This window comes from Rana temporaria, chromosome 8 (genome assembly GCF_905171775.1).
Source record: "Rana temporaria chromosome 8, aRanTem1.1, whole genome shotgun sequence".
Classification (NCBI taxonomy): Eukaryota; Metazoa; Chordata; class Amphibia; order Anura; family Ranidae; genus Rana; species Rana temporaria.
In genome coordinates, this window is record NC_053496.1 from 58,252,761 (window position 1) to 58,277,971 (window position 25,211).

The 25,211-nt window shown below is 37.6% G+C and overlaps 1 protein-coding gene across 2 annotated transcripts in view; it reads left to right on the plus strand.

Moving 5' to 3' along the window:
* COL17A1 (collagen type XVII alpha 1 chain) overlaps window positions 1-25,211 on the plus strand; it is a 75,728-nt gene that overhangs the window by 13,333 nt on the left and 37,184 nt on the right. For both annotated transcript variants that reach the window (XM_040361837.1, XM_040361838.1), the window contains exons 2-21: window positions 3,109-3,174; window positions 4,594-4,644; window positions 4,829-4,930; window positions 6,009-6,152; window positions 6,270-6,317; window positions 6,543-6,578; window positions 7,556-7,603; window positions 9,274-9,417; window positions 9,498-9,656; window positions 9,752-9,823; window positions 10,956-11,054; window positions 11,141-11,221; window positions 12,504-12,662; window positions 14,300-14,380; window positions 14,459-14,497; window positions 15,908-16,087; window positions 20,999-21,196; window positions 22,279-22,317; window positions 22,719-22,745; window positions 24,836-24,862. In XM_040361837.1, the coding sequence (XP_040217771.1) occupies window positions 3,120-3,174; window positions 4,594-4,644; window positions 4,829-4,930; window positions 6,009-6,152; window positions 6,270-6,317; window positions 6,543-6,578; window positions 7,556-7,603; window positions 9,274-9,417; window positions 9,498-9,656; window positions 9,752-9,823; window positions 10,956-11,054; window positions 11,141-11,221; window positions 12,504-12,662; window positions 14,300-14,380; window positions 14,459-14,497; window positions 15,908-16,087; window positions 20,999-21,196; window positions 22,279-22,317; window positions 22,719-22,745; window positions 24,836-24,862 (1,789 nt within the window). In that variant the 5' untranslated portion in view covers window positions 3,109-3,119. The remainder of the gene's footprint in view (window positions 1-3,108; window positions 3,175-4,593; window positions 4,645-4,828; window positions 4,931-6,008; window positions 6,153-6,269; window positions 6,318-6,542; window positions 6,579-7,555; window positions 7,604-9,273; window positions 9,418-9,497; window positions 9,657-9,751; window positions 9,824-10,955; window positions 11,055-11,140; window positions 11,222-12,503; window positions 12,663-14,299; window positions 14,381-14,458; window positions 14,498-15,907; window positions 16,088-20,998; window positions 21,197-22,278; window positions 22,318-22,718; window positions 22,746-24,835; window positions 24,863-25,211) is intronic.

A 25,211-nucleotide genomic window follows, 5' to 3' on the forward strand; every position in this document is an offset into this window, starting at 1 on the left:
CTCGACAGTTTCCTCGCTGAAAAATGTACACACGACCGGTTTCCTCTGCAAAAGAAATCTCCCACCAAGTTTCTTGATGGATTCTGCCGAGGAAACCGGTCGTGTGTACGAGGCCTTATTGTTAGAAATTCTGTATATAGCTCTATGCATACAGTGCATAGCTCACATGGGCTTTGCTGCTTAACTGCAGGTAGGAAAAGGAAACTTTATTATACAGAGAAAAGACATAGAGTTTAACAATCGATGCAGCTGCAAACTAAACACATCTACTGGCTGATGCAGTTGTTGCACAAAATACACAAAATACAAAAATACATATGAACATCGTATTCCAACACTTATTCGGCCTGCATTGTAACAAACGTTTACTACCTACATAACTAAGGCATATCCTCTACCAAAAAAAAAAGTATTAACCCTGTATAATATTAAAATGTACCGCAAAGACCGTTTTTTCGAAGAAATCTAAATAACAGTTGACCATTTGGGAAACATTTTTTTGCTTCATACATTCAAACATTTGCCTGTATTTAAAGGAAACTTGTAGAAGGAAGCATGGAGGCTGCCACTGATGACATCTGAAAACATCTGCCTTCTGACTATGCTGTTTCAATGTATTCACTTTCTACTTTTAAAGGTGTACTCACAATAGGGTGAATATACTGAGCCTTAGCAGATTTTAGCCGCAAAGTCCAGTTTGTCTGACTACTAGGATAGCTCTGGCCACAGTTGAGCATACTGTGCCATAGCCCACTTGGTAAACCTGGGCGCTTTTCAATTGGACTCAGATCTGTGCTATTTTTAACTATGCTCAAGCATGGACTTTAAACACTGGAGCAGATTAGTTTAATTTGTGTCCCCTCAGTTGTAAAGGTACAGATAACATAAGCATGCCCAGGCCTAAAACAATGCGAGGGCAAGAACCATGTTTGGATTCAAGTTTACACCCAGCCACCCATAGAATAGAGCATGCAATGTCCATGTCCGCTTTGCCAAAAATGAGTGGACATGGTCCTGTCATCTGCCTGCTCTTCTCTGTTCAGAAGGGGATCAGCGGACAGATCCCCTGCTGATAAAAATGGAGTTTGCCCCATGTAAAAGGGGCCTAAAGCATTCTTCCTTTTGCTTGAATGTCCAATATTTGTTACACGATGGATAGTTTAATTTAAGTGAACTGTGTACATTTGCCTATAAGCTGGTTTATGATCAGAGATGATCCATAGTGGTATAGAAATTGTTTGTTGTTGTGCAAGTAATGTTTAATGATGAAAGCAATATCTGTGTTATATGTATGATTACTTTATGATTATGACTTAAAGGGACATTATCGTGAAAAATCTTGTATTATAATAGCCATATGAGTTTAATATTTGTAATAATAACATTCAGTATATTCTTCAATTTCACACACTGCTACCTATATTTTTCTTCACATTTACATGTAGTGTCAATAGCAGGGGTTGGGGCAAATTGTATTTCATAAAGACACTTTTCTGCTGAGCTGGTTTAAACAGTCACCTTGCTTGGGTGCCCACGGAATACTATATATTTTTAATAGAGATCAGAAAGTTTAGAATTTCTTTTGAGTTTTGGTTCTCATCCAAGTATCTGTTGCGAAAGCTTCCTGAAGTTTATGGGACAGGAAGTGAGGGAGGGTCTCTCCAATAGGGCCAATCATTTTTATAAAATTTCTAAAAGATTTTTTCCACATCTACACAACACAGCTTGAAGAATGTACTCCTTGCAATATAACATGACATATATAGATATAGTGACATATGAGTTTATTTACTAAAACTGGAGAGTGCAAAATCAGGCTCACTTCTGCATAGAAACCAATCAGCTTCCAGGTTCTATTGCCAAAGCTTAATTGAACAAGCCGATGTTAGAAGCTGATTGGTTTCTATGCAGCAGTGAGACTGATTTTGAACTCCCCAGCTATAGTAAATAAAACCTATAGTGTATTTAATCAATATCATATACTCTCTGTAGGTTTACTGATCTATAATAATGCAGGTATATTTACCAACAAGGCTTCATGCTCACGACCTTACAATGGCCATACAGCATCACTCTCCCAGGACCTCCAGCTGCCATGCACAGCAAACCATTGAGATGAACTAGCAGATGTGGCAGTATATGTTTATGCGTGGAAGCAAAAAGTACCTGCTTGCGTACGCACATATGCTTTAAGCGCAGAAAGTCTGTGCACATACGGGTGCTTTACACAACCTCTGCACGTAACCTCATTCTGCCGCATCTTCTAATTCATCTCAGTGGGTTGCTGTATGCTGCAGGTTCCAGGGGAGTAATTACGCAGTCTCCAAATAATGAACGGTCCCTGTATGGTTGTGTGTATGAAGCCTTAAAGAGAATGGTGGTACAGCCTCCAACACATACACAAAACAACCACACAAAAAGGGGACATACAGTACATCTCAGTGTCCTTATCCTTTCTTATTCTACAAGAAAAATATTCAAAAAAATGTAAGCTCTGTCGAGCTTTTATTGTTTTACACAAGGGAGACATAGTTTTTTACATTTGAAATTGTGTTTGTAAGCAACTATTAGCAACTCCAAAGCATATTTTCAGATGTAAAACAAGAATTTTTATGTCATTGAGCACTAAAACCAAGGACACTGACTTCCACAGAACAATCTATTACCCGGGCAGAATCCAGGAAGCACAGAACTCTTATTAATTGATGTTAGCCAATGATCCAATTCCAATACAAGCCTGCAACTACACAAAACACAGTCTTAACAGAACATACAATTTTTGCCATTAACTTGCTACTGAATGTTTTTTTTTATTAACTTTTTCTTGTCATGCTTATTTAATAAAACAGTACGACTAGTCACACGTTTTCATTCTAAAACCTGTTTCTAGTAAGCATGAATCTAATTATCTGCTACAGGTCACTGTATTTGAGCATTTTGACTGCTTTAGCCTCATTGACCTATTGCAAAAGCTTGTAAATCAAATTAAGGCATTTTAGAAATTTAGAAAAGTTCAGAGAACAATACAGTTTTCAGATTTTGATTTGATTATTAGAAAGCATGGAATATAACAGCATGTCTTGATTAAATGTATGCATTTCTTTCCAGGTGACTATGGAATGGATATTATAAGTAAGAAAAGCTACCGGGAAGGTGGGGATTCAGCAGGAAGAGGTAAGATATGTTTAATATCTTTTTCTTTTTTTTTACTTTATTTATCGTCAATATACAATCATTATTAGTATGTTATCTTGTAGTGAAAAATGTACATAAGCATTTATACATGAATAGAGGATTATCTTTTCTTACCACACTCCAGGACCAAGGGTGTACTGTAAGTCAATATTAAGCTTTCATTTTCCAACCCTGTCTTAATTTAATTCAAAATAATAGTCAGGCTGCATATACAGCAATATGCAGCCTGACTGTTACACAGTGCTGTAGCAATGGTTAAAAAAAAAATTATATGTTGTCAACATATAGGAGAGTTGGACCATGGCTATCATACACAATCTCTCCAGTGGTTTGACTTGCCCCACTGAACACTGCTCTAATTTACATCAATCTAAATCTGGTCACAGACCACAGCCACTTCTATTTATTCAACCAGTGGACTGTAGGAGGAAAAAATTTGAAAAGATCCCTCCATCCACATAAGTGAGGTGGCTGGAGGAATCCCTCTGTCGGGAAATTGCATTCCAACAACGGGACTCAAAGCTGTCAGAATACATTGATCAGCGGCTGCAGCCATTTGCCTGCAGACACTGATCAACAAAAGTTTTCCAGCATGTCCCTTCAACAGAAGTCGATCAAGTGATCACCTTCTGTTGAGCAGGGATAACCAACCACTAATCGAAAATGTTCTGGTCCCTGGTGAACTAGCCACATTTTGATCTGCCTATGGCCAGCTTTACTCCCTGAGCAGAGGTGTTGTGTACTTGTTGATGAGCTGTCAATGAGAGCCGGGCTGCTGCTTGTATGTGAGAGCAGCAGTCAAACCCTCCTAGTACTGTCATCTCAGAGTTTAGAAAACCTGGTGCAGCACGTAGCTGATTAAGAAAAAGTGATAAAAAGCAAATTCTCATTGTATTTGCAGCCTGACTGCATTACAGTTATAAAATACGAGGGTTCAATTGGACTTTCTATTGGGATACAGGCATACCCCACTTTTAAATACACAATAGGGTTTATTTACTATTGCTGGAAAGTGAAAAATCAGGCTCGCTTCTGCATAGAAACCAATGAGCTTCTACCCCCAGCTTGTTCAATTAAGCCTGGTAATAAAACCTGGAAGCTCATTGGTTTCTAAAGTACACCTGATTTTGCACTCTCCAGCGAGTAGAAGTACGCCTCATTTTGCACTCTCCAGCGATAGTAAATAAACCCCTATGTGCACTTAAAAGTAGGGTATGCCTGTACTACATGGTAATTGAATAATGCGTCTTCAAATATTATTAGGTTCTATAATACATCCTGGTATTATGTATGTATATTGCAATGAAGTTCGAGTAAAACGGCTCCATTCATGCCAGGGAAAAGTGAGAGGGGGTTGTAAATAAATTTGCTATTTAAAATCATCTTATTGTTTTTCAGGCTATTCAGAAACAGTAACAACTTCATCAAGACTAGTGTCACTACCACCAAGTAAGTCATCGTGTTAGCATTGTGAATGTTGTGAGTGTTACATATACATTCTCTAGTATTTATGTATACTAGTTTACCTGCATTTTCTTTTTCTACAAAATAGACGTTTGTGACTTTGTGACTATAAATAATTATGGGCTGTGAATGGGGTTGTGAAAGTTCTTTCATCATTGTATTGTAACAGAAGGAGCAAACACTAGTGGTTCCAAAATCTCATACCAGGTGGGAGGAGGTGGTGGGGATAAGAAGACCCTGGTACAAAGCAGCAGTAGTTACGTCACATCAGGTATGTATTGTGGCTTTCATTTTAAGTATATTACAAATTGTAAGTAGAGATCAGCTTGGACGTCTTCCAAACCCATCTCTAACCTGAACACTGAACTCCCAGATTTTCAGACTCCAGTGAGTTGTAATTTCTCCGCCTTGCAGCTCACCGGAGTACAAAAGGGGGTGTTCAGAGTTCGAGTTAGCGATAAGTTTAAAGGACATCTAAGTTCATCTCTAATTGTGAGTGTAAATCTATAAAATCAATTATTAGTATTGTATTTAGTATGTTATAGGATATTATCTGTAGGAAATGTGAATATTTAAAGTATATCTAGGGCCAAAACATTTTTTGTTTTGGGTGAAGTAGGCAATGGTTTGAAAGAACCCCTATCTCTGTTGGGGAGATTTCCCATTACTTACTGTCCCTAAAACACACCAGGAAGTCAGTAGAAATGCCTCCAAAGTGAGGGAATTTCTCTGCTTAGTTGTCACTAGAACAGGTGTCCATATTGGAATATTTCCCTTATCTCATGTTTGAGTGACAAACATACAGTTTAAGATTTTCTATGAGTTTTTAGTCTTGGTCACCAAGACAAAAAGAAAGGTTGAATTCATATGTCAAGGGCATATACATAGACAGAAGCAGAAACCTGTAAAATTTGGCTAAAGATTCATTTATATGACAATCTGCATATAGGCAAGGTCTTTTTTTAAATGTGTATTCTTAAATGATTAAGAAATAGGATGCATGAGGTGACATTTTCTATTTTGGCCAGTAGATGGAGCAATAAAAAAAATGCCTTTGAATCCTATGGCTGTAAATGGAACTTCACTCTTGACAATGAAATCAGCTGCAGCTTCTGTAGTTACAAGATAACATCATATCCAATATATATATATTATAACACAACGACTGTCCTAGCATAATTTACACATATGTTAATTGGTTATATTAAAAAAAAATACATAAAGAATACGAAGAAGGAAATAGTTCTATTTAACAATAGAAAGGACAATAAACAAAATATGAAAAGTGATTTATTTTATTGCAATGTTCCTATTTGTCTACAATACTAACAAAACATATCAAAATCCAGCTACAGGCGGCAGCTCAAAAGTTAATATTAGCACCTCGGGATCAAGATACGCCCAGTCCCCCAATTCTACCCTCTCAGTATCACCAAACTCCACTTTCGATAGGAAGGCTTACATCTCCAGTTCTCGCCAAGCGGGTTATGAAGGTAAGGGCCATTCCAGATTTTCGGTAGACTAAACTATGTACATTTCAGACAGTTACATTTTCCTATTTGGATCTGCCAGTTATATGAATCACAATATGTATTTATTTTCAACTGTAGGAAGTTCCAGTGGGAATTCTTCACCGGAATACACAAGAAAAGAAATGGGTATGTTTAGCTTTGTAATTCAAAATCATTTCAAATACTTGACCGAGATGTACAGTGACTTGAATTTAAATGGTTATTTTTAGGCCCAAGTGGCCTAATGCTGGTAATGGTCCTCCTAAAATATTTGCATCAATAGGGAATTAACTCCAAAAAGTAGGGTTCCATGCCCTGGGTAATTATTCTAATTAATTTGTTCTTTATAATATTTTTGTTTTCTTTTAACAGCATCTTCTGCCACTAGAGGGCGCACTCAGAGCAGAGGTGAGTACATGATTAGGACATGCATGGATGCCAACAAGATCATGTAATATAATCTACCTTCAGTCTTTGTACAGTTATGGTTGGTTAACCATGTCAGTCAAACAGCATAGTCATATGAGCAGTTCAGCCTGAAATAATCTAGAAAGTAATTACCCGAAACAAAAGACCTGTTAACATTTACAATTTACACTTAAAGAGACTCTGTCGCCAACTTAAAAAAAATGCAGATACAGGCACATTAAAAAAGTATTTTACATGCTTAGATGCAGTTTTTTTTTTTTTATTTAGACATTTTAAATTTTTTATTCAATTGACTAGTCATTTCCCTAGCACAGCCCTTTCCCTCTTGCACATCATAACCGTCTCCTCTTCTGGAGTGTCTAATTATTGTCGGTGCACTGCTTCTTTTTCTGCCTCTGCCCCTTCTTTTATCTCCCTAAATAACCAGAAAAGCAAAGGGGAATATTATAGAGTGTCACTAAGTGTTGGCTCTGAGACTGCTGGAGTTGCTGACATCACATACAAATGGCAGTCTCAGGGTTTTTGGATGTATACACATCCAAAGGGACAATTTTACAGGAAAATAACACATAAAATATGTTAAACATACATATAATCATATGGGAAGATTTTTGTTAAAATGAATGGTCTGACAAAGGGGTATCCAATGTACTTTGGCTGAATATGTCAATTTTTGTAGTTATTTTATGCTCTTTATACAGAATAGTATTTTTTATTTTGAAAAAACAGATATATATAAAATGTATTATATGATTTATTTTTTATTTTTTTATACATGCATAGGGATTTACATATAAATGTGTTACTTGGTGTTACTTATTGGTCCTTTAGGGGTTTTTATAGCAAAGAATACACCCTTTTATGTATATCTAAAGTATATCCAAAGAAAGTACATTTTTTTATCTTTTTATCTTTTACACTTTTCAAATGTATTTTATTATTGTGTGATTTTACAGAAACTGAAATCCGCACTCGGCTGCAGAGTGCATCACCCTCTACAAGATGTGAGTGTTTATGTCTATTTGTCATATTTTATTACTGACATAGAACAAGCAATCATTTATATGTAATGGAATTTCTGAGATATCTTCTTTCTAAGGAGTTTTATTTCTTTGACATTTTACACACGTGAAGTTTAGGATTTAGAAAAAAAAAATTAAACCAGTATAGAGCTTTTTATGTGCTGGCAAATATAAATGATATACCCACGGGCAAGTGAAATAGACAAGTGTTTCAAATACCTGTCCTGGAATTGAACAAAGAGAAAAGTTGCAAAAACTTCACAAAGACACAGCACACAGGGGTTGATTTACTAAAGGCAAATGGGTTGTTTACACTGTATGGGAAATTTCACTTTGCAGGTGAAATTTTCCCTTTGTTTAGTGAATGTGGTTAGGATTTACTATGCAAGGAACATTTTTAAATCACTGTTTTGCTTGCACAAAATAGGATGATGGTCAGAGCTTTACATATAAAGATAAATTGATGTGGTTTGACGCACCATGAATGATGGGCCTCAATCCCTAAATACGCATACAATAAAATTAGGCAAATCACTTCAAAACATATTAGTACACCCCATTACAAATTTATTGCATAATGCAGATTTTATATTAACAGTTTGTAGACACAATAAAATTCCAATTAAAAAGAGAAATAACAAGCTGATCCATAATAGGTTACAATAATACACAATATAAATTCATAAAAAATCTTCATATAAGTATACATGATGTTTTTGAGGATGGTAATACATGATTTTTAGCAAATGGAAATACATGACTACATAGTAAAGGCATCCTATAACTCCACTCCTCAGGAGTAGATGCAAGAAATTATCTATAAAGATGATAAGAAAATGGATGACTCCCAAAATAATGAAAAGATAAAAGGGGAATAATATGTTTACTTACAGGTCAGATAAAAAAAAGGGCCTCAGCCCTGTGAGTAGGGGGTACCAGGGGATGTCTGTTTCGGGGGCTGTGGTAATGTGACCCAATCAGACCTCGAGGGCAAATGGAGGGTGGGCCAAGTTTCCAATAAAAGGTGGATGCAAAATATATGGGTCAAAAATATAGGTCAGAGCTTTACCTCATTCACTAAGATAAGCAAAAATGTATTTGTAAAGTGAACAGCCTATTTGCATTTAATTAATTTAACCACACAGTGTGCAAATACAGTACTCAATGAAGACACATCACACATATAGGGGGTAGAGTGATCTATATTCAAAAACACTATATTGGGTATTTATAAAGTCAATTCAATGTGGAGTGATGCAGTAACACATAGCAGCCCACCAGAAGCCTTATTCTGTAGATAACTGCTATTTGTAAAGTTTTAAATGTGGGCAGCTTTATTAGCAATGGGTCAGGCCCCGTACACAAGTTCCTTGTGAAGCGGCGGAGGATCTCGGCGAGTCAAGTTTCCTCATTGACTAACGAGGAAATAGAGAACATGTTCTCTATTTGGCATCGACGAGTTCCTCGTCGGTTTCCTCGGCCAAAAGTGTACACACGACCGGGTTTCTCGGCAGAATACGGCTCCGATCGAGTTTCTGTCTGAATTCTGCCGAGAAACTCGGTCGTGTGTACGGGGCCTTGCACTATATTATAGAATGTCCAACTTTTTGTAGGTGATAAAACTGATTTGTTTATGTCTCCCTTTTTTTCAGGGACAGAACTCGATGATGTGAAGAAACTGCTGAAGGGCGGCCGTTCCACCAGTGTGAGCCCCAGCAGATCCCCAACCAATACCCTTCCCATCCCTAAGAAAGCTGCTGTGGAGACGAAGATGGTAACAGAAAGCTCTCAGTCAGGTGAGGGTCTGAGACAGCACTGTGCATGGCTTTCACCGTCATGACATTTACTGGTTCTAATCAGTGGTTCCTTCATACAGTTTCAGGGTCATATGACACCACCATCTTAGATTCGGCACTCCCATCATACATGTGGACCTCCACGCTTCCTGCAGGGTCATCTATGGGTGGCTACCACAACAACATGAATGGCATGGCCTATGGGTCTTCTATGATGAATGCCCAGTCCTCAGGATCAGGTAGATTTATAAAAGAAAAATAATGGTTGACCAATCTATGCCTATGGCTTTTGTTTTTTGTTTTTACAAAGACTCTTTATGATTTTTCTTTTTAGTATTTGGAATTCCCAACAATCTGGCCCCCAGCTCTCCTACCTTACATTCAGGACTTTCCTCCTCCTCTGCAGGTAAATGGCTTACTTTTTTTTAAATCTCTTTATTTGGATTTTCGATGTTGATACAAAAGAAGAAAATACACAGTAGCAGGCGGTGTGGCCCACACAGGGGTGTGCACCAATCTGAGTAAGAAAATACACGCACCAAGTGCCAATAACAAAAAAAAAAAGAATACAATCAAACTAAACCACCTAACAAATACAGCTTGTGTGAATATGTGGCTGAGATAAAAAAATTGATAAACTCTATTCCATAATCTTTCAATAGTTCATGCACCAGACAGTGATGGAGCTTTTACATGAACAACTTACTTTACTGCAGTTTTAGGGAGAATAAATAAGAAATGTGTTTAACCACTTGCCGACCACATAACTTGCCGCTGATCCTTCGGTACAGAGGAAGAACGGTGGTCTGCCTATGTAAACAAGGCAGATTGCCATTCTGTCAGTAGGGAAAGCATGTATCCTGTGTTATAATAATAATAATATAAAATTAAGAACCTTGAAATACATTTAAAAAGTGAAAAGCAAAAAATTGCAGTTCAAGTTTTAGATTTTGGGTTCATAACCTTAAAAAAACAGCCCGGAGGGTACATAGGTAGCGTTCTATATGTTTTCCAGTTAGTACATTTCCTCCCCGCTGCCTCTCTTCATTTCTTCACATCTTTCAGTTTGGTTTTTAGTGCTTTTTCACTCAAAATTATTTACTGCCAGGGTTTTTTTTCAAATCTTACAAAATGGCTTTGCAAAAGTAAACTTTGAATGAGCGAAAGTAATTTAAACTGAACATGTGATAAAAACGTCATAAACAGAGACTACCTTCAGCAGACTGATCAGCAGATCCAGAGATATACTGTAGGCAGCATAAGTCAATACAAATCTTAACTTTTTCTGCATAAATTGAGTTTGATCACATAACTTCCCATTTCCCCAGCCTCTTTATTTGTCCTATGCTGCGATAGGCAGACTCAGAAAACAGTATTTGATTAAACTCACCAGCATCTATCTATAAACAAAATATTAGCAATGATCAGACTAACCATTAAATAGTATCACCTTATGTACCACATGGATATATGTTATGCAATAAATAAATAAGTCTTATTGTATATATAACTTTTTTTCTTTTTGTTTTCCAACACAGTATTCGGTGTTCAAAATAATTTGGCCCCATTACAAGCTCAAGGACCTACATTAGCTGCTGCTCCCCTTGTCCACAGTGCAGTCCAATCTGCACATTCAGGTTTGTGTGCATTGCTCATTGCTCAGTTCTGTGCACAGTGATTGACTGGACTATGACTATATTCACGTGGGTGACTTTTTTTTCAGGAGGATATGGAGTGCAGAAGAATATCACACAAAACACACAAAGTGCAGGTGGAGTCGGCAGCACTCTCGCCTCATCAGCTGGTGAGTTGATCTGATTTGATGATGAATTTAAGGATCTTTACATGAATTTACTGATATGCATGGTTTACAATAATGCACACCTATAATGTAGTAAGAAATATCAAGCAATCAATGAGGAGGGGAGGACAGATTGGCACTATGCTTGATTTTTGCAACAGGAAGGGTTTGTTTTGACATAATTTTGCAGCCAACCCTAGTCCTTTGTGACTACAGTCCTACTTAGGACTGTAGTTCCCATAATAATAATTTTGGGCTAGGGCCTAGTGTCCTATAGTGTTACTATAGTTTAAAAAACACACACAACTATCTTTCCTTAATAGTACAAGAGCTTAAAATATATAAATCAAGATAAAGTGGGTAGTGGAGTAGAGCATTATGTGACCCTTCTGAAGAAAAAAAAAAAAAAACTTTAATAACTAAAACAAAATGACAAGGGCAGTGTCCACATTACATCACTGCCTTCTTTGGAGAATATAATTTTTTACAATTCTACAAGTGCAACTTACAATATTACTAAAGGCAAAACTTATTTTTTTTAGTTTAGATTGGAGAGGGATTAGAACACCTATTAGGTTTTCATTGCTGTCTGTGCCGATCTGTGTCTATTTTTGTCCTGTGTACCATTCTCATCGAACGTAAATGAAAATGCCAAGTTTTTGGTTGTCCCCATAAAAGTAACAGGGGGGAAATCTTCCAATGGGGACACTAGATTTGGTGACCTAGGGGGCTCAAGGAATTACCTTAATTTGCAGGGATTTCCTCTCACATTCTGTTTGGCTTTGTGGACAGGAAGTGAAGGTAAATCTCCCCAATGGGACTCAGATGGCAAAACCTCCCTTACTCTATCCCAAAAAAATGCCTGTAGTTCTACTTTAAATTTCATATTTTTTTCCCTGTTAGAATATTTATTGAACATTTTCAAATGTGATCTAATAATATCAATATGCTTCACAAAGGTAAAACTGGAATTGAACATGGACATATACATCTCAAGTGAAAGGCATAATAGTCATAAAACTAATAGTAATGAATAGAAACCAGGGGGGGTTTGGAGGGTATAAGATTAGTAGAGCAGTCCCCTAGGGATTCCCAAGCTCCCCAAGGTAAGGGTAAGTGTCCCCTTGTATCCACACTCCAAAATGGTCTGAATGGACCTCAGTATGTTGAAGACATGAGGGTAAAAATTGCCATTACATTTGCCATAGCATGCTAGCTGGTTAGTATATCTTTGTGTGTGAATAAAGGAAGTCAATATGTATTTTTTTCCCTCCATTCTTTTCAGTAACCAGCAGTAGAACTCAAGGTGAAGAAATCCTCAGCAAAGATTACAAGTTCCTTCTGCTGGAGAAGGAAAAAGCACCCGCTAAGAAGGATGGAGACATGCTGATAATGTCCAAAGACAGCGGAAAGGTCTTTACAGCTGCTAGCGTTGCCAGTTCAGGTATTTAGCACAATCATGCCAATCATATTATATATACAGAGCACAGTGTACAGTGCAGCAATTCTTACCAACAAATCAGAATTTATCTCTCTTTACCTTAAACTGATGTAAGCTGAATGTTACTAAAACTGTTTATAAAATGAACCTCTTAGATATGACACGGTGGAGAGGGTCAGATAAGTCAGATGGACTCAAACCAGCTGCTGACAGATGTTTTATTATACATCCGATATCCACATCTAGTCCAGTATTTATTATCATGCAGAAAAGACATTCATACTATTGTCTCTAGGTCCCTGACCGATGATCTACTTGAGTGATAAGTTCCAAAAAACCTTGGAGTCTTCCATTTCCGGCTCCTATAGCCTGTCCTGTAGACTCAATAAACCAAATAAATTTTACATATAACACCAAAACTGTCTCCCATTTCAGATCGTATTTCCTTTTATTGTGCAAAGGTTATACACGAAAAATACCACAGTAAATGTTAAAACTGCCACACTTCAAAATGTATTTTACATCCCCCAGGGACACAACACTGTATACATTAACAATAAACCAATTTGTGAAACATTAATATTTAAACATAAGCCCTGATGAACAGGGAGTACTTTTACCCCCAGAAACATGTTGGCTGCCTGACAATATCTTTTATCTCATTTTGGAATAAATCTACACCTGGACATTTAAATTTTTGTTGTGGCGCTTTCGATCTTTTTATCTTTCACAAGTCAGAGGGATAGTGGCGATCCTTTGGGATGGAAAAGCTGGTGCCCTTAATCCAGATGTTTAAATGATATTTTATAAATCTTACAATGAAAGGGCAACCATAGGGTCCTAGTGCTTTCAATTTGTTTTCTACAAACAATAAAAACCTGACATGGGCTCTAATGCACGTACACATGGTCGGAATTTCCAACAACAAATGTTCGATGTGAGCTTGTTGTCTGAAAATCCGACCGTGTGTATGCTCCATCGTACATTTGCTGTCTGAATTTCCGACAACAAATGTGTGAGAGCTGGTTCTCAATTTTTCCGACAACAAAAGTTCTTGTCAGAAATTCCGATCATCTGTAGCTAATTCCGATGCACAAAAATCCTACATATGCTCGGATTAATTAGACGCATTCTCAAAATCATTAAACTTAATTTTTCTCAGCTCGTTGTAGTGTTGTACGTGACCACGTTCTTGACGTTCGGAATTTCTGACAACATTTGTGTGACCGTGTGTATGCAAGATAACTTTGAGTGGACAATCCGTCGGAAAAAAATCCACGGTTTTGATGTCGGAATGTCCGATCGTGTGTATGCGGCATAACTGTTCCTGATTCTACCCAAAGCAAAAAATATGTTTTTCTTATGCCTACAGTTTAAATTACCCTATCTTAGTACACTACGTGCTGCCAATGTGAATGCTGCCTTTGGCTTTGTACACATGGGGGTCTGAAGCACAGAACACATGCGCTCATATCTGAACCCTCTATTGATAGGTCATACTGTGGCACCCTTCTAAATGTAAGGTATATAACCCATCTTCTCAGTCCCTTGAGTTTGAGGCTTTGATGTTGTTTATGTGCACATTAATGTTACACATAGGAAACCTTTCAAATCATCACATTGTTTGGATATTTTCCCAGGTTCATATGGTGAAGAAGCTCTAAAAAAAGAAAAAACGATGACAACCAGTATGGACACCTCATATAGAACAGAGGCTAATGGTAATTAATGTGTTCTTCTCCTACATTTCAATTGAAATTACAGTAATATAGACTAACATGTATGATGTTATATCCTAGGAGGCCTAAGGGGAACCAAAGACAAAGCAACATATGCAGGTAAGGAATCCTAATTCATTAATGTATTCATTTTATTTCTTATATGTCTATGTACATTACCTGATGTTGTAAAAATGTACAGCAGTCATTTACTCCCAAGACTCCATATTTTTCAAAATGCAGTTGTTAAACTAAGGAAAGTCTTAAAAGGGAATACAAATAATACATATATTAAAAGCATAATACTATTAGTATTAGAAAAGTTAATAAAGTATGTATAAACAAACATCTCACATAGTGCCTAATTCATATGTATTAATAATGCACATATTAACTCCTTGTAAAGTCTACTAACGAGAAATCTAAGATTTTGAAAGATTCTTTAACCATGAAATGGTTATTAAATGGTATTAAACCCAAAACCCAAAATGTAATTAACTGTAGCTAATAATAATTTGATGTGGTGTCTGCATTAGTCCTTTTTTTTTAGGATTTTTTTCCCATTTGTTTTCACCTGGTGATCTGGCCAGGAACACATATCCTGTATTAGAATGCCCCCACTCTGGATGAAGGAGAACAGGGGGACATTGGACCACAACATAGTCTGGGGGGATGGGAGTGTTAAATGGACTAGCAGATTTAGATACACAAACAAATTGAAGCCAAACACCAGCTAATACTTTATAAGCAGTTACAGCAAACAGTTTTTACTTTTGGGATAAAAGTTTTATATACATAAAACTGATCATTGTTAGCAACCCTTGCTAGTGTTAAATGGTTTGCCTCATCTCCTAATTTGACACTCTACTGGAGAGCTTATTCTGTTAAAAAACGACAGACTTAGTGGCCAGATTACCATGCAAAATTAGAAGAAAGAAAGCCTGAAAATGAAAATGAATGCAGCCATCACATCTAAGAATTGGTTAGCTGCAATATAATAAATGTCTGCTTTTGGGTTTATTACCACTTTAATTTACAGGCAATAATCTGGCATTTCTGAGGAGCCTCAGAACTAATCCACAATACCAAGATGTGTCAAAGTGATCCACTAAGTAGCAAGACTAAAAACCATAGAAAATATGTTTTTTTCCCATATATTATCATTAAGTCTGGGTTCACACCTATGTGAATTGGACCCGTATTCAATTCACATAGCAGGAGAATGTGACTGGCTTTCTATGGAGTCGGTTTAGTTGTCCCTGGGGCAGCTGCGGAGCGCACTGCACAGAAAAGCTGTGCATCTTTGCCTTCTGTTCAGGTTCGAATTCAGGCAAAGATTCTGCCCTGAATCGTCCCTTAAACGGAGAACAGGGACGGACAGTGTTGCTGTGCGATCCGCGGGCCGTTTAGGTGTGAACCGAGCCTTAAATCTCCAACCATGTGTTTAGATCCTAGTGCTGGCCTATGACCATAAAGCTTCTTCTTTTTTATTTTCTTATTATATTCATTATTGCTTGTTACTCACCACAGAGATACACCGGGTAGATGGCTTGAAGTCCGCCAATGATCAGTATGTTGAAAGACAGGATAGTGGAGTGGATGGAGCCTGTGGACCATGTGCCACCTGCTGCAAATGGTGGATGTGGGCGCTTGGGTTAATCCTTGGACTATTATTCCTTTTGGGACTGCTCTTTGGACTGATCACTCTTTGTAAGTAATCATCTCTTTTTTTTATGTACTATTATGCCAAAACAGGACATACAACACAACTGAAATGTAAATCCCAAATAATAAACAAATTCAACCTTTAAAAATAAACTATAGCTTTATCAAAGTTTTTTTAGACCTTGAAGATAGATCAGCTTGGTATAAATAATCAAATTAGTGTGTATAGTTTAATTTTTAAGTTATATACATGATCATCGAGGCAGCCATGAAGCCATGGAGGCAGATGAATACTCTGCTACCTGCTTTACAGTGTTATACAGTGTTTGTTTGTTTTTTCTTTACTGCTCTTTCTCACAGTGAAAGTGTATAAGTCAGCTGACTCTCTGAAAATAATGCACTCCCCCAAGGAGGCTGATATCTTATGCAAAAGTTGTTAAAATGGAACAAATCTGTATCTAAGCACCACCAACTGAAATTGATAATACATTTATTTCTAATATTCAAAGCAAACTCACCCATCCATCCACGTCTCCATGCTTTATTTTGTTGAGAAATAACTTTGAAAAACACCACTAGCATTTCTAGCTGCGGCCATCTTGAGGAAAGGCAGATGATTCATGTAGCATTTACTTCCTGGAATTCATCTGCCCTTATGTCAGGCTTACAAGCAGGAGATTGTGCTTAGCTGAGAAAGCCAATCCTCCCCTCCTTCAGATGAAAGAAAAAAACATGTACATGAAGACTCGTGGGATGTTTAACATCATTTTGATCTAGACCAGTAACCAGAAAGCAACTGAATAAATTAAAAAGAAAAAAAAAGTTTAAATAAAGTAACTATAATATACAGTTAGGCTCATATATATTTGGACACAGGCACAATTTTAATTTTTTTAATGGTATTTACTAAAACATATTCAAGCTATATAATGGATAGGGGCTGAAAGTGCACACTCTCAGGTTCCCCGTTTTTTCAAGGGACCAAAAGTAATTGGACATTTGAATCAAAAGCTGTTTCATGGCCATTGTATTGTGTGTATTGTATGTAATACATTTGTTATATTACATTTTTGACCATATCCCTACTTTATTATCATGCCTTTAAAGTCCATGACTGGCCCCTTGTTCTTCTGTTTTCAATTATATTAGGACGCGGAACGGTTACTATTTTCATGTATCCGCAGCACCACTCTGCGTGTTGATACATATTTCCTCTATTTAAACTGTTTCATGGCCAGTTGTGGGCTATTCCTTCATTATGTCTTCATCAATTAAGCAGGTAAACAGTCTGGAGTTGATTCTAAGTGTGGTATTTGCATTTGGAATCTATTGTTGTGAACCTACATCATGTGTTCAAAGGAGCCATCTATGCAAGTGAAACAGGCCATTGTAAGGATTCAAAACTAAATCCATAAGAGAGATTGCAGCAACACTAGGCATGGCCAAATCAACAGTTTGGTACATTCTGAGGAAAGAAACATGCACTGGTGAGCTCAGCAATATAAAAAGACATGGACATCCACGAAAGACAACAGTGGTGGGTGATCACAGGCTCCTCTCTATGGTAAAGAAAATCCCATCCACAACATCCAGACAAGTGAAGGACACTCTCCAGGAGGTGGGCGTATCATTGTCAACGTCTACAATCAAGAGAAAACTTCACAAGAGCAAATATAGAGGGTTCACCACAAGGTGCAAACCATTCATAAGCATGAAGGATAGAAAAGCCAGATTAGACTTTGCCAAAAAACATTCTTTGGTCAGATGAAACTAAGATTAATCTGAACCAGAATGATGGAAAGAAAAAGATGTGGAGAAGGCTTGGAACAGCTCATGATCCAAAGCACAAAATGTCATCTGGGCATGCATGGCTTCCAATGGCACTGGGTCATTGGTGTTTATTGATGATGTGACAGAAGATAGAAGCAGCCAGATGAATTCTGCAGTGTTTAGAAATATACTGTCAGCCCAGATTCAGCCAAATGCAGCAAAGTTGATTGGACGATGCTTCACAGTACAGATGGACAATGATCCAAAACACACTGCAAAAGCAACCCAGGAGCTTTTGAAGGAAAATAAGTGGAATATTCTGCAATGGCCAAGTCAATCACCTGATCTCAACCCAATTGAGTATGCATTTCACTTGCTGAAGGCAAAACTAAAGACAGAAAGATCCACAAACAAAGAACAACTGAAGACAGCTGCAGTTAGAGCCTGGTAAAGCATCAGAATGGATAAGACCCAGTCTTTGGTAATGTCCATGGGTTCCAGACTTCAGGCAGTCAGTGCCAATAAAGGATTCTCAACAAAATATATAAAAATTGACATTTTATTTATGATTATATTAATTTATATAGTTACATAATTACATAGTAGGTGAGGTTGAAAAAGGACACATGTCCATCAAGTCCAACCTATGTGTGTGATTATATGTCAGTATTACATTGTATATCCCTGTATGTTGTGGTCATTCAGGTGCTTATCTAATAATGTTTTTAACCTCCCTGGCGGTCTTCCCGAGACTGACACAGGGTTAGATTTTCTTGATACTATCGGTAACCCCGAGTCAGTCTCGGGCTTGCCTCGCTAGATCCACAGGCACTTTTTACTTACCTTGTCCCTGGATCCAGCGATGCCACCGCGCTGTGTGAGCGAGCGGGACCTCGCTCGATTCACATAGTGCCTCCGTGTGACGCCGATCTCCGTTCCCTGCGACGTTACGACGCACGGGGACGGAGAACGGCGCCAAATTCAAAAACGTAAACAAACACTATACACACAGTATACTGTAATCTTATAGATTACAGTACTGTATGTAAAAAAAACACACCCCCCCTGTCCCTAGTGGTCTGCCCAGTGTCCTGCATGTCATTTTATATAATAAAAACCTTTTTTTCTCCCTGCAAACTGTAGATTGTCCATAGCAACCAAAAGTGTCCCTTTATGTCAAAAATAGTTTTAGATCAGCTAAAAAACAGCGATAATAAATTATAATCACTTGCAGAATTGTGCGATAGCGATTTGTGGGGAAATTCGTCATAAAAAAATAAAAGTAATGACAGCGACAATTCTGCAACTGAGCAAATTTCAGTGATTTTGATTTGATTACATTATTGAATAATTTTTATTATAATTATATTATTATTTGTTATAATTATTTATAATTATTTATTATATTATAATTTATAATTTTGTTTTTAAAAAAATGTAATACACGGGATGCCTATTAGAATCTTGTTTGGTCAGATTTAAGTGAGTTATTTCTAAAAATTACAGACCTACAATATAAAACGCCAAATTTCCTTGCAAATAATGGTACCGCTTTTAGCATGTTTTTTCTGAAAGAATCATACCGCCAGGGAGGTTAAACTATCGATGCTCCTCGCTGAGACCACAACCTGTGGAAGGGAATTCCACATCCTTGCTGCTCTTACAGTAAAGAACCCTCTACCTCGTTTAAGGTTAAACCTCTTTTCTTCTAATTTCTTCTCATTCCACGTGTCTTGTTAAACTCCCTTCTGCAAAAAAAAGTATTATCCCTATTGTGGGGGTCACCATTACAGTAATTGTAAATTGAAATCTTATCCCCTCTTAAGCGTCTCTTCTCCAGAGAGAATAAGTTAGTGCTCGCAACCTTTCCTCATAACTAATATCCTCCAGACCCTTTATTAGCTTTGTTGCCCCTCTTTGCACTTGCTTCATTTCCAGTACAACCTTCCTGAGGACTGGTAACCAGAACTGGAAAGCATACTCTAGGTGCGGTCGGACCAAAATCTTGTAGAGCGGTAGAATTATCGTTTTATCTCTGGAGTTGGTCCCCTTTTTAATGCATGACAATATTCTGTTAGCAGCAGCTAATTACATTTGAGCCCCTAAAAATGGGGGGCTGTGTATAAAAATGGTTGCAGTTCCTAAAATTTGTACTTGATATTTATGCTCAACCCCTAGAATTAAAACTGAAAGTCTGCACTTCAAATTCATTTGCATTGTTTCATTTTAACTTTATTCTGGTGGCATACAGAGCCAAAAGTATGAGAATTGTGCCTGTGTCCAATTATATATAGACTTAACTGTACCTCCCTATCTATTTACTAATGCTAACAGCATACGGATTAAACATAGTCAATGTTGATTGAGATACTTTAGTTCCACTTTCAAAAATTTGGCAGATTCATTGTACTAGGTAATCTAGGCTGTCACTTGCAGCTTATCTATCGCTATTTTCATTTAATATTATTTAAATTTTATCAGTCATAGCAGAAATATAGGGCCTGCCACTTGTAACTTTCTGAAAATGCTTATTGCCTAGCTGTTATGCTGGCTCTCTCGCTTCAATGCTTGCTGATTCACTATTGCAATGCAAGTATGCAAATAAGGAAAGTCAGAGAAAAGTCACAGGGAGGGAGAGTGTGACAGACCGCCACTAATATTTTTAGAAGGAAAGCTTAGCAATGACCATGTTTCTCTCATGACATACTTAATTTAAATACAGTCTCAATTAAGCAAGTATACTAGTACATAGCTCAAAAAGGCCAGATACATTTGACTTCATAAATTACAGTACAGTATATCTAAAGCTGTAACCTTTTTTGTTTTGAGAGAGCAAGGAAATGGTTAAAACTCTTGGGGAGGTGTCCCCACTGGAAAAAAAAAACTTAACTCTTGTTCCTTTGACATCTATGACAATGATCACAAGGATTGATAGAAAGGGTGAATCTACCCAGTGGGAACACAAACAGAAATAAAAAAAGTTTTATACTTATTCTACCTGGTATATTGCCTAGACAGCATTTCTGTAATTCTGAAAACAATAAGTATACCTTTACACTGTACTTATAACCACCCCTCTTTGAAATTGGATTGTTTTTGATGACATTCTTCAGAGACATAAGTGTAGACTTAATGAAATCACCAGCACAAATGTGGGTTCAAAATTTATAAATGATTACTTTTTAGGGCAAGATGTGAAGAATCTGAGGCAACGTGTAGACAATATGGAAGGCTCTGGCAGTGCGTTGGGGCGATTGGAATCTGGTCCTGTATTACGCTCGGATGTGAACCTAGCCAGTTCAATTCCTGCTGGTGGCACGATTACTGGTCTATCTAAAGATGAAGTCTGGTCCTACGTAAGGGAGAGGATGTCGGCAGAAAGAGGTAATTGTTTAATAGTTTTGTGTTTTAGCGGAACATTATACCAATTAAAGAAATAAGCTTTTATGGCAATGACTGAAAATCACATCTGCCATCACTGTCCTCTGGAATTTTCCCACAGTGATCTTACACACTTAGGCTATATACACTATTATACTATTAAGAAGCTGAAAAAGGAAAACCACCAATGTTGACCACAAAAGAGCATTCAAACACGATGCTTTACATTCAAACTACTTTATAGATTCTAGATTATACATACTACTGCACTTGTTAGCTTTATATTTATATTGTTTGTGGTGGATTCACGTACCTGCGCTTTAGCTTACGGCGGCGCAGCGTATCGTATTTACGCTACGCCGCCGTAACTTACAGGAGCAAGTGCAGTATTCACAAAGCACTTGCTCCGTAAGTCACGGCGGCGTAGCGTAAATGGGGCCGGCGTAAGCGTGCGTAATTCAAATGGGGAAGGGGGCGTGTTTTATGGTAATATGTGATGACCTGACGTGATTGACTTGATTTACGTGTACATATCTCAGTGTGCATTGCTTCCAAGTACGGCGCAACGACGTATTGGTTTCGACGTGAACGTAAATTACGTCCAGCCCTATTCGCGAACGACTTACGCAAACGACGTAAAAAATTCAAATTTCAAAGCGGGAACGACGTCCATACTTAACATTGGCTGCGCCTCCTAATAGCAGGAGCAACGTTACGACGAAAACGACTTACGCAAACGACGTAAAAAACTACCGCCAGGCGCACGTACGTTTGTGAATCGGCGTAACTAGGTAATTTGCATACTCTACGCTGAAAACGATTGGAGCGCCACCTAGCGGCCAGCGTGAGAATGCACCCTAAGATACGACGGCGTAAGAGACTTATGCCAGTCGTATCTTAGGCTAATGTCGGCGTATCTAGCTTTCTGAATACAGAAAGTAGATACCCCGGTGCAGATTTGAATTTACGCGGCGTATCTATGGATACGTCGGCGTAAATTCTCTCTGAATCTACCCCTTTGTTTTTAGAAATCTTGATGTCTTTTAAAATGTTTAACTAATTCCCAAATTTCCCAATTGCTACAGGAAACATTGCTGGTTTGAGGGGTGAGCCTGGACCGAAAGGTAATTATTTGTTTAGAACTTGCTGTATTTTATTTTATACCAATTCTGAGAACTACAAGGCGCCAGAGTAGCATATATTTTTTGAACAGCATAAAAACTTTGTTTTAATGGTAATACTGTTAATTGGCCTAATATAAAAATAATGGAATTATTAATAATAATATGTATTATTTTTATTAGTTATATATTTATATTTTATACTTATATTGGGTGCAGCTTTACACTAGGCCATACATTGTTAACAAAAAAGAACAATAAATATTAAAGGACAAACATAAAAGACCCTGCTCAAATAGTCTACAATCTAATAAGCAACATGGAATAATACAAAAGACATAATATATGAAAGGCCTGTGGTGTTGTATTTTGTTCTCATATGTTTGGGATTATTTCATCTGCAGGTGATTCTGGAATGCAAGGAGAGAAAGGTTAGTGATCTGTTGCCTGTTGCTAGAATTTATATTCAACATAAAAAATCAGGTGAAATGTAGCTTTGTATTTTACGTTTGTAGAAGATGTTGGATGTATAAATTATAACAGGGCAGAACAGGGACATATTGAAATTTTTAAGTCAATGATGTTTTCAGTATTTGGAGGAAGATGTCAGCTAGTTGACCATGCCGAACCTAACAGCATATAGGCAGACTATTAAAGACCAGCATTTTTAGTATTCTCTGTTTTAAGTATGTACATTGCAAGCATTGCTGCTTCACTGTATGCTGACAAATTGAATTAATATTTCTCTGGAATAAAACTGCATGGCATTTAATGTCGGGTTCTGAGTCTTGTCAAGTACTTAGCAAGGGTATCAGAGCATTAAATTATTACAAAAGGTTCTTCAAAAAGTTCCATAATTTTTTTATATGTTTCGCACCACAGCGTAACAACTCTTAGGCCTCGTACAGACGAGAGGATATCCGCTGGAAACGGTCCGCCGGACCGTTTCCAGCGGACATTCCTCCTCCGGATTTTGATCTGATGGCTTGTACACACCATCAGATCAAAATCCCCACGGAAAACATCCGCGGTGACGTGCCGCGCCGTCGCCGCAACGATGACGTGCGACGTGCGCGACCCTGGAAGGTAAATACTTCCACGCATGCGTCGAATCACTTCGACGCATGCGAGGGAGGGGATCGGGCGGACTTATCCGGTGAGTCTGTACAGACGACCAGATAAGTCCGAAGGACAGATTCCAGCGGATAGATTTCTTAGCATGCTGGAAATCCATCGGCTGGATTTTCATCCGCTAGGCCCTACACACGACCGGATCTATCTGCTGGAACTGATCCGCGGATAAATCCCAGCGGACAGATCCGGTCGTGTGTACGGGGCCTTATACAAAACTGCAAGGTCAGCTGGTTTACCAGACAGACTAGCCACATGATACTCTCAAATACAACCAATTACTACTACTCCCGCCCTCTCTGTTTCCAACGAAAATATAAAAGATAAAAAAACGATAGAAAAAAACGATCGTCTGTGTGGAAGTCCATCGGTCAAAAATACATGCATGCTCAGAAAAAAGTCGACGCATGCTTGGAAGCATTGAACTTCATTTTGATCAGCACGTCATAGTGTTTTACGTCACCGCGTTGGGCACGGTCTGATTTTTGACCGATGGTGTGTAGGCAAGACTGATGAAAGTCAGCTTCATTGGATATCCAACAAAACAATCTATCGGATTAGAGTCCATCAGATATCCGATCGTGTGTACAGGGCTTTACCCTAGTTGATAATAGTTTAATACATCACTGTGAAAAAAACATAGTGAAGCTGTTTTCTGTAAAGGTGGATTGATGATGATTTTTACAAAAGAGCTCATACTAAACCTTTTGGCAATAGGCAGAAAGTATGACTCAGGGGTTCAATTTGGAATGAACAATATCCTGCCCTCATCATAGCAATTCCAGCTCAGTAATACTTACCATCCAGGAGACATGGATAGCAAACATAGTAAAGCTAGAAAACCTTATGGGTCTGCGTTACATGTAGACTCTTGCTAGGAGGGTCTTATTCAGAGTTTTTTCCCATTACTTAATTTGATGTTAATGTTTATGTTACTATTACCCTTAGCTTACTCTAATAATATAAAAGTAATTAAGTCACTGAACTTAATGACCTTTAGAAAAATCACACTCTTTCACATGGTTGCATGATTACACGTTTATTATTTAAAAAAAATTAAAATGTGTTAAGCTGTTTCTCTGACTATACAATTTGACACAGTGTTCTGAAAGTTAAATAGGGAGAAAATATCACTATGCAAAGTAAATCTAAAGCCAAAAGGTTCTTTTTTGTTGTTTTGGGTATAGTAAGAAATGGCTAAAAGGTTAAAACCCCTGAAAGTATGGGAACGCCCCTCTTAGACAGTTGTCATTAGCAGAAGTATACATCTGCATCATTAGTCTTGCCTGTGGGTATCCAGGACATATTTAATGTTCCAGCATAAAGCAGTAATAATCACTGATTATTCATTAAGTGGGAGAAAGTCATATATTTGCTCATTCTTTTTCAGGTGACAGAGGATATCCAGGCTCACAAGGTAGGGAAGAGTTGGAACCCAATGTCATCTGCTATTTATTACTGAAGGAATATATATATATATATATGTTTATTTATTTATTTTTAAATCATGACTGTGACGAGAATGAAATTGCCTGCAAGGAATTAAATTAACACACCTGCAAGTGTAACAAGTGGCACTAGTGCATTATGGGTGGAAATAATGTGGATTGGTCAGTGTAGATAAAAGGCAGGGCCCTATTATTATTAATATGATAAATAAAAAACTGCCCTCAGTCGAATAATATGCTAATATGGGTGTCGCACATAGCAATTAGTCACAATTTTACTTATATTTATCAACTTATTAAAAAAAATTACAAATCTAA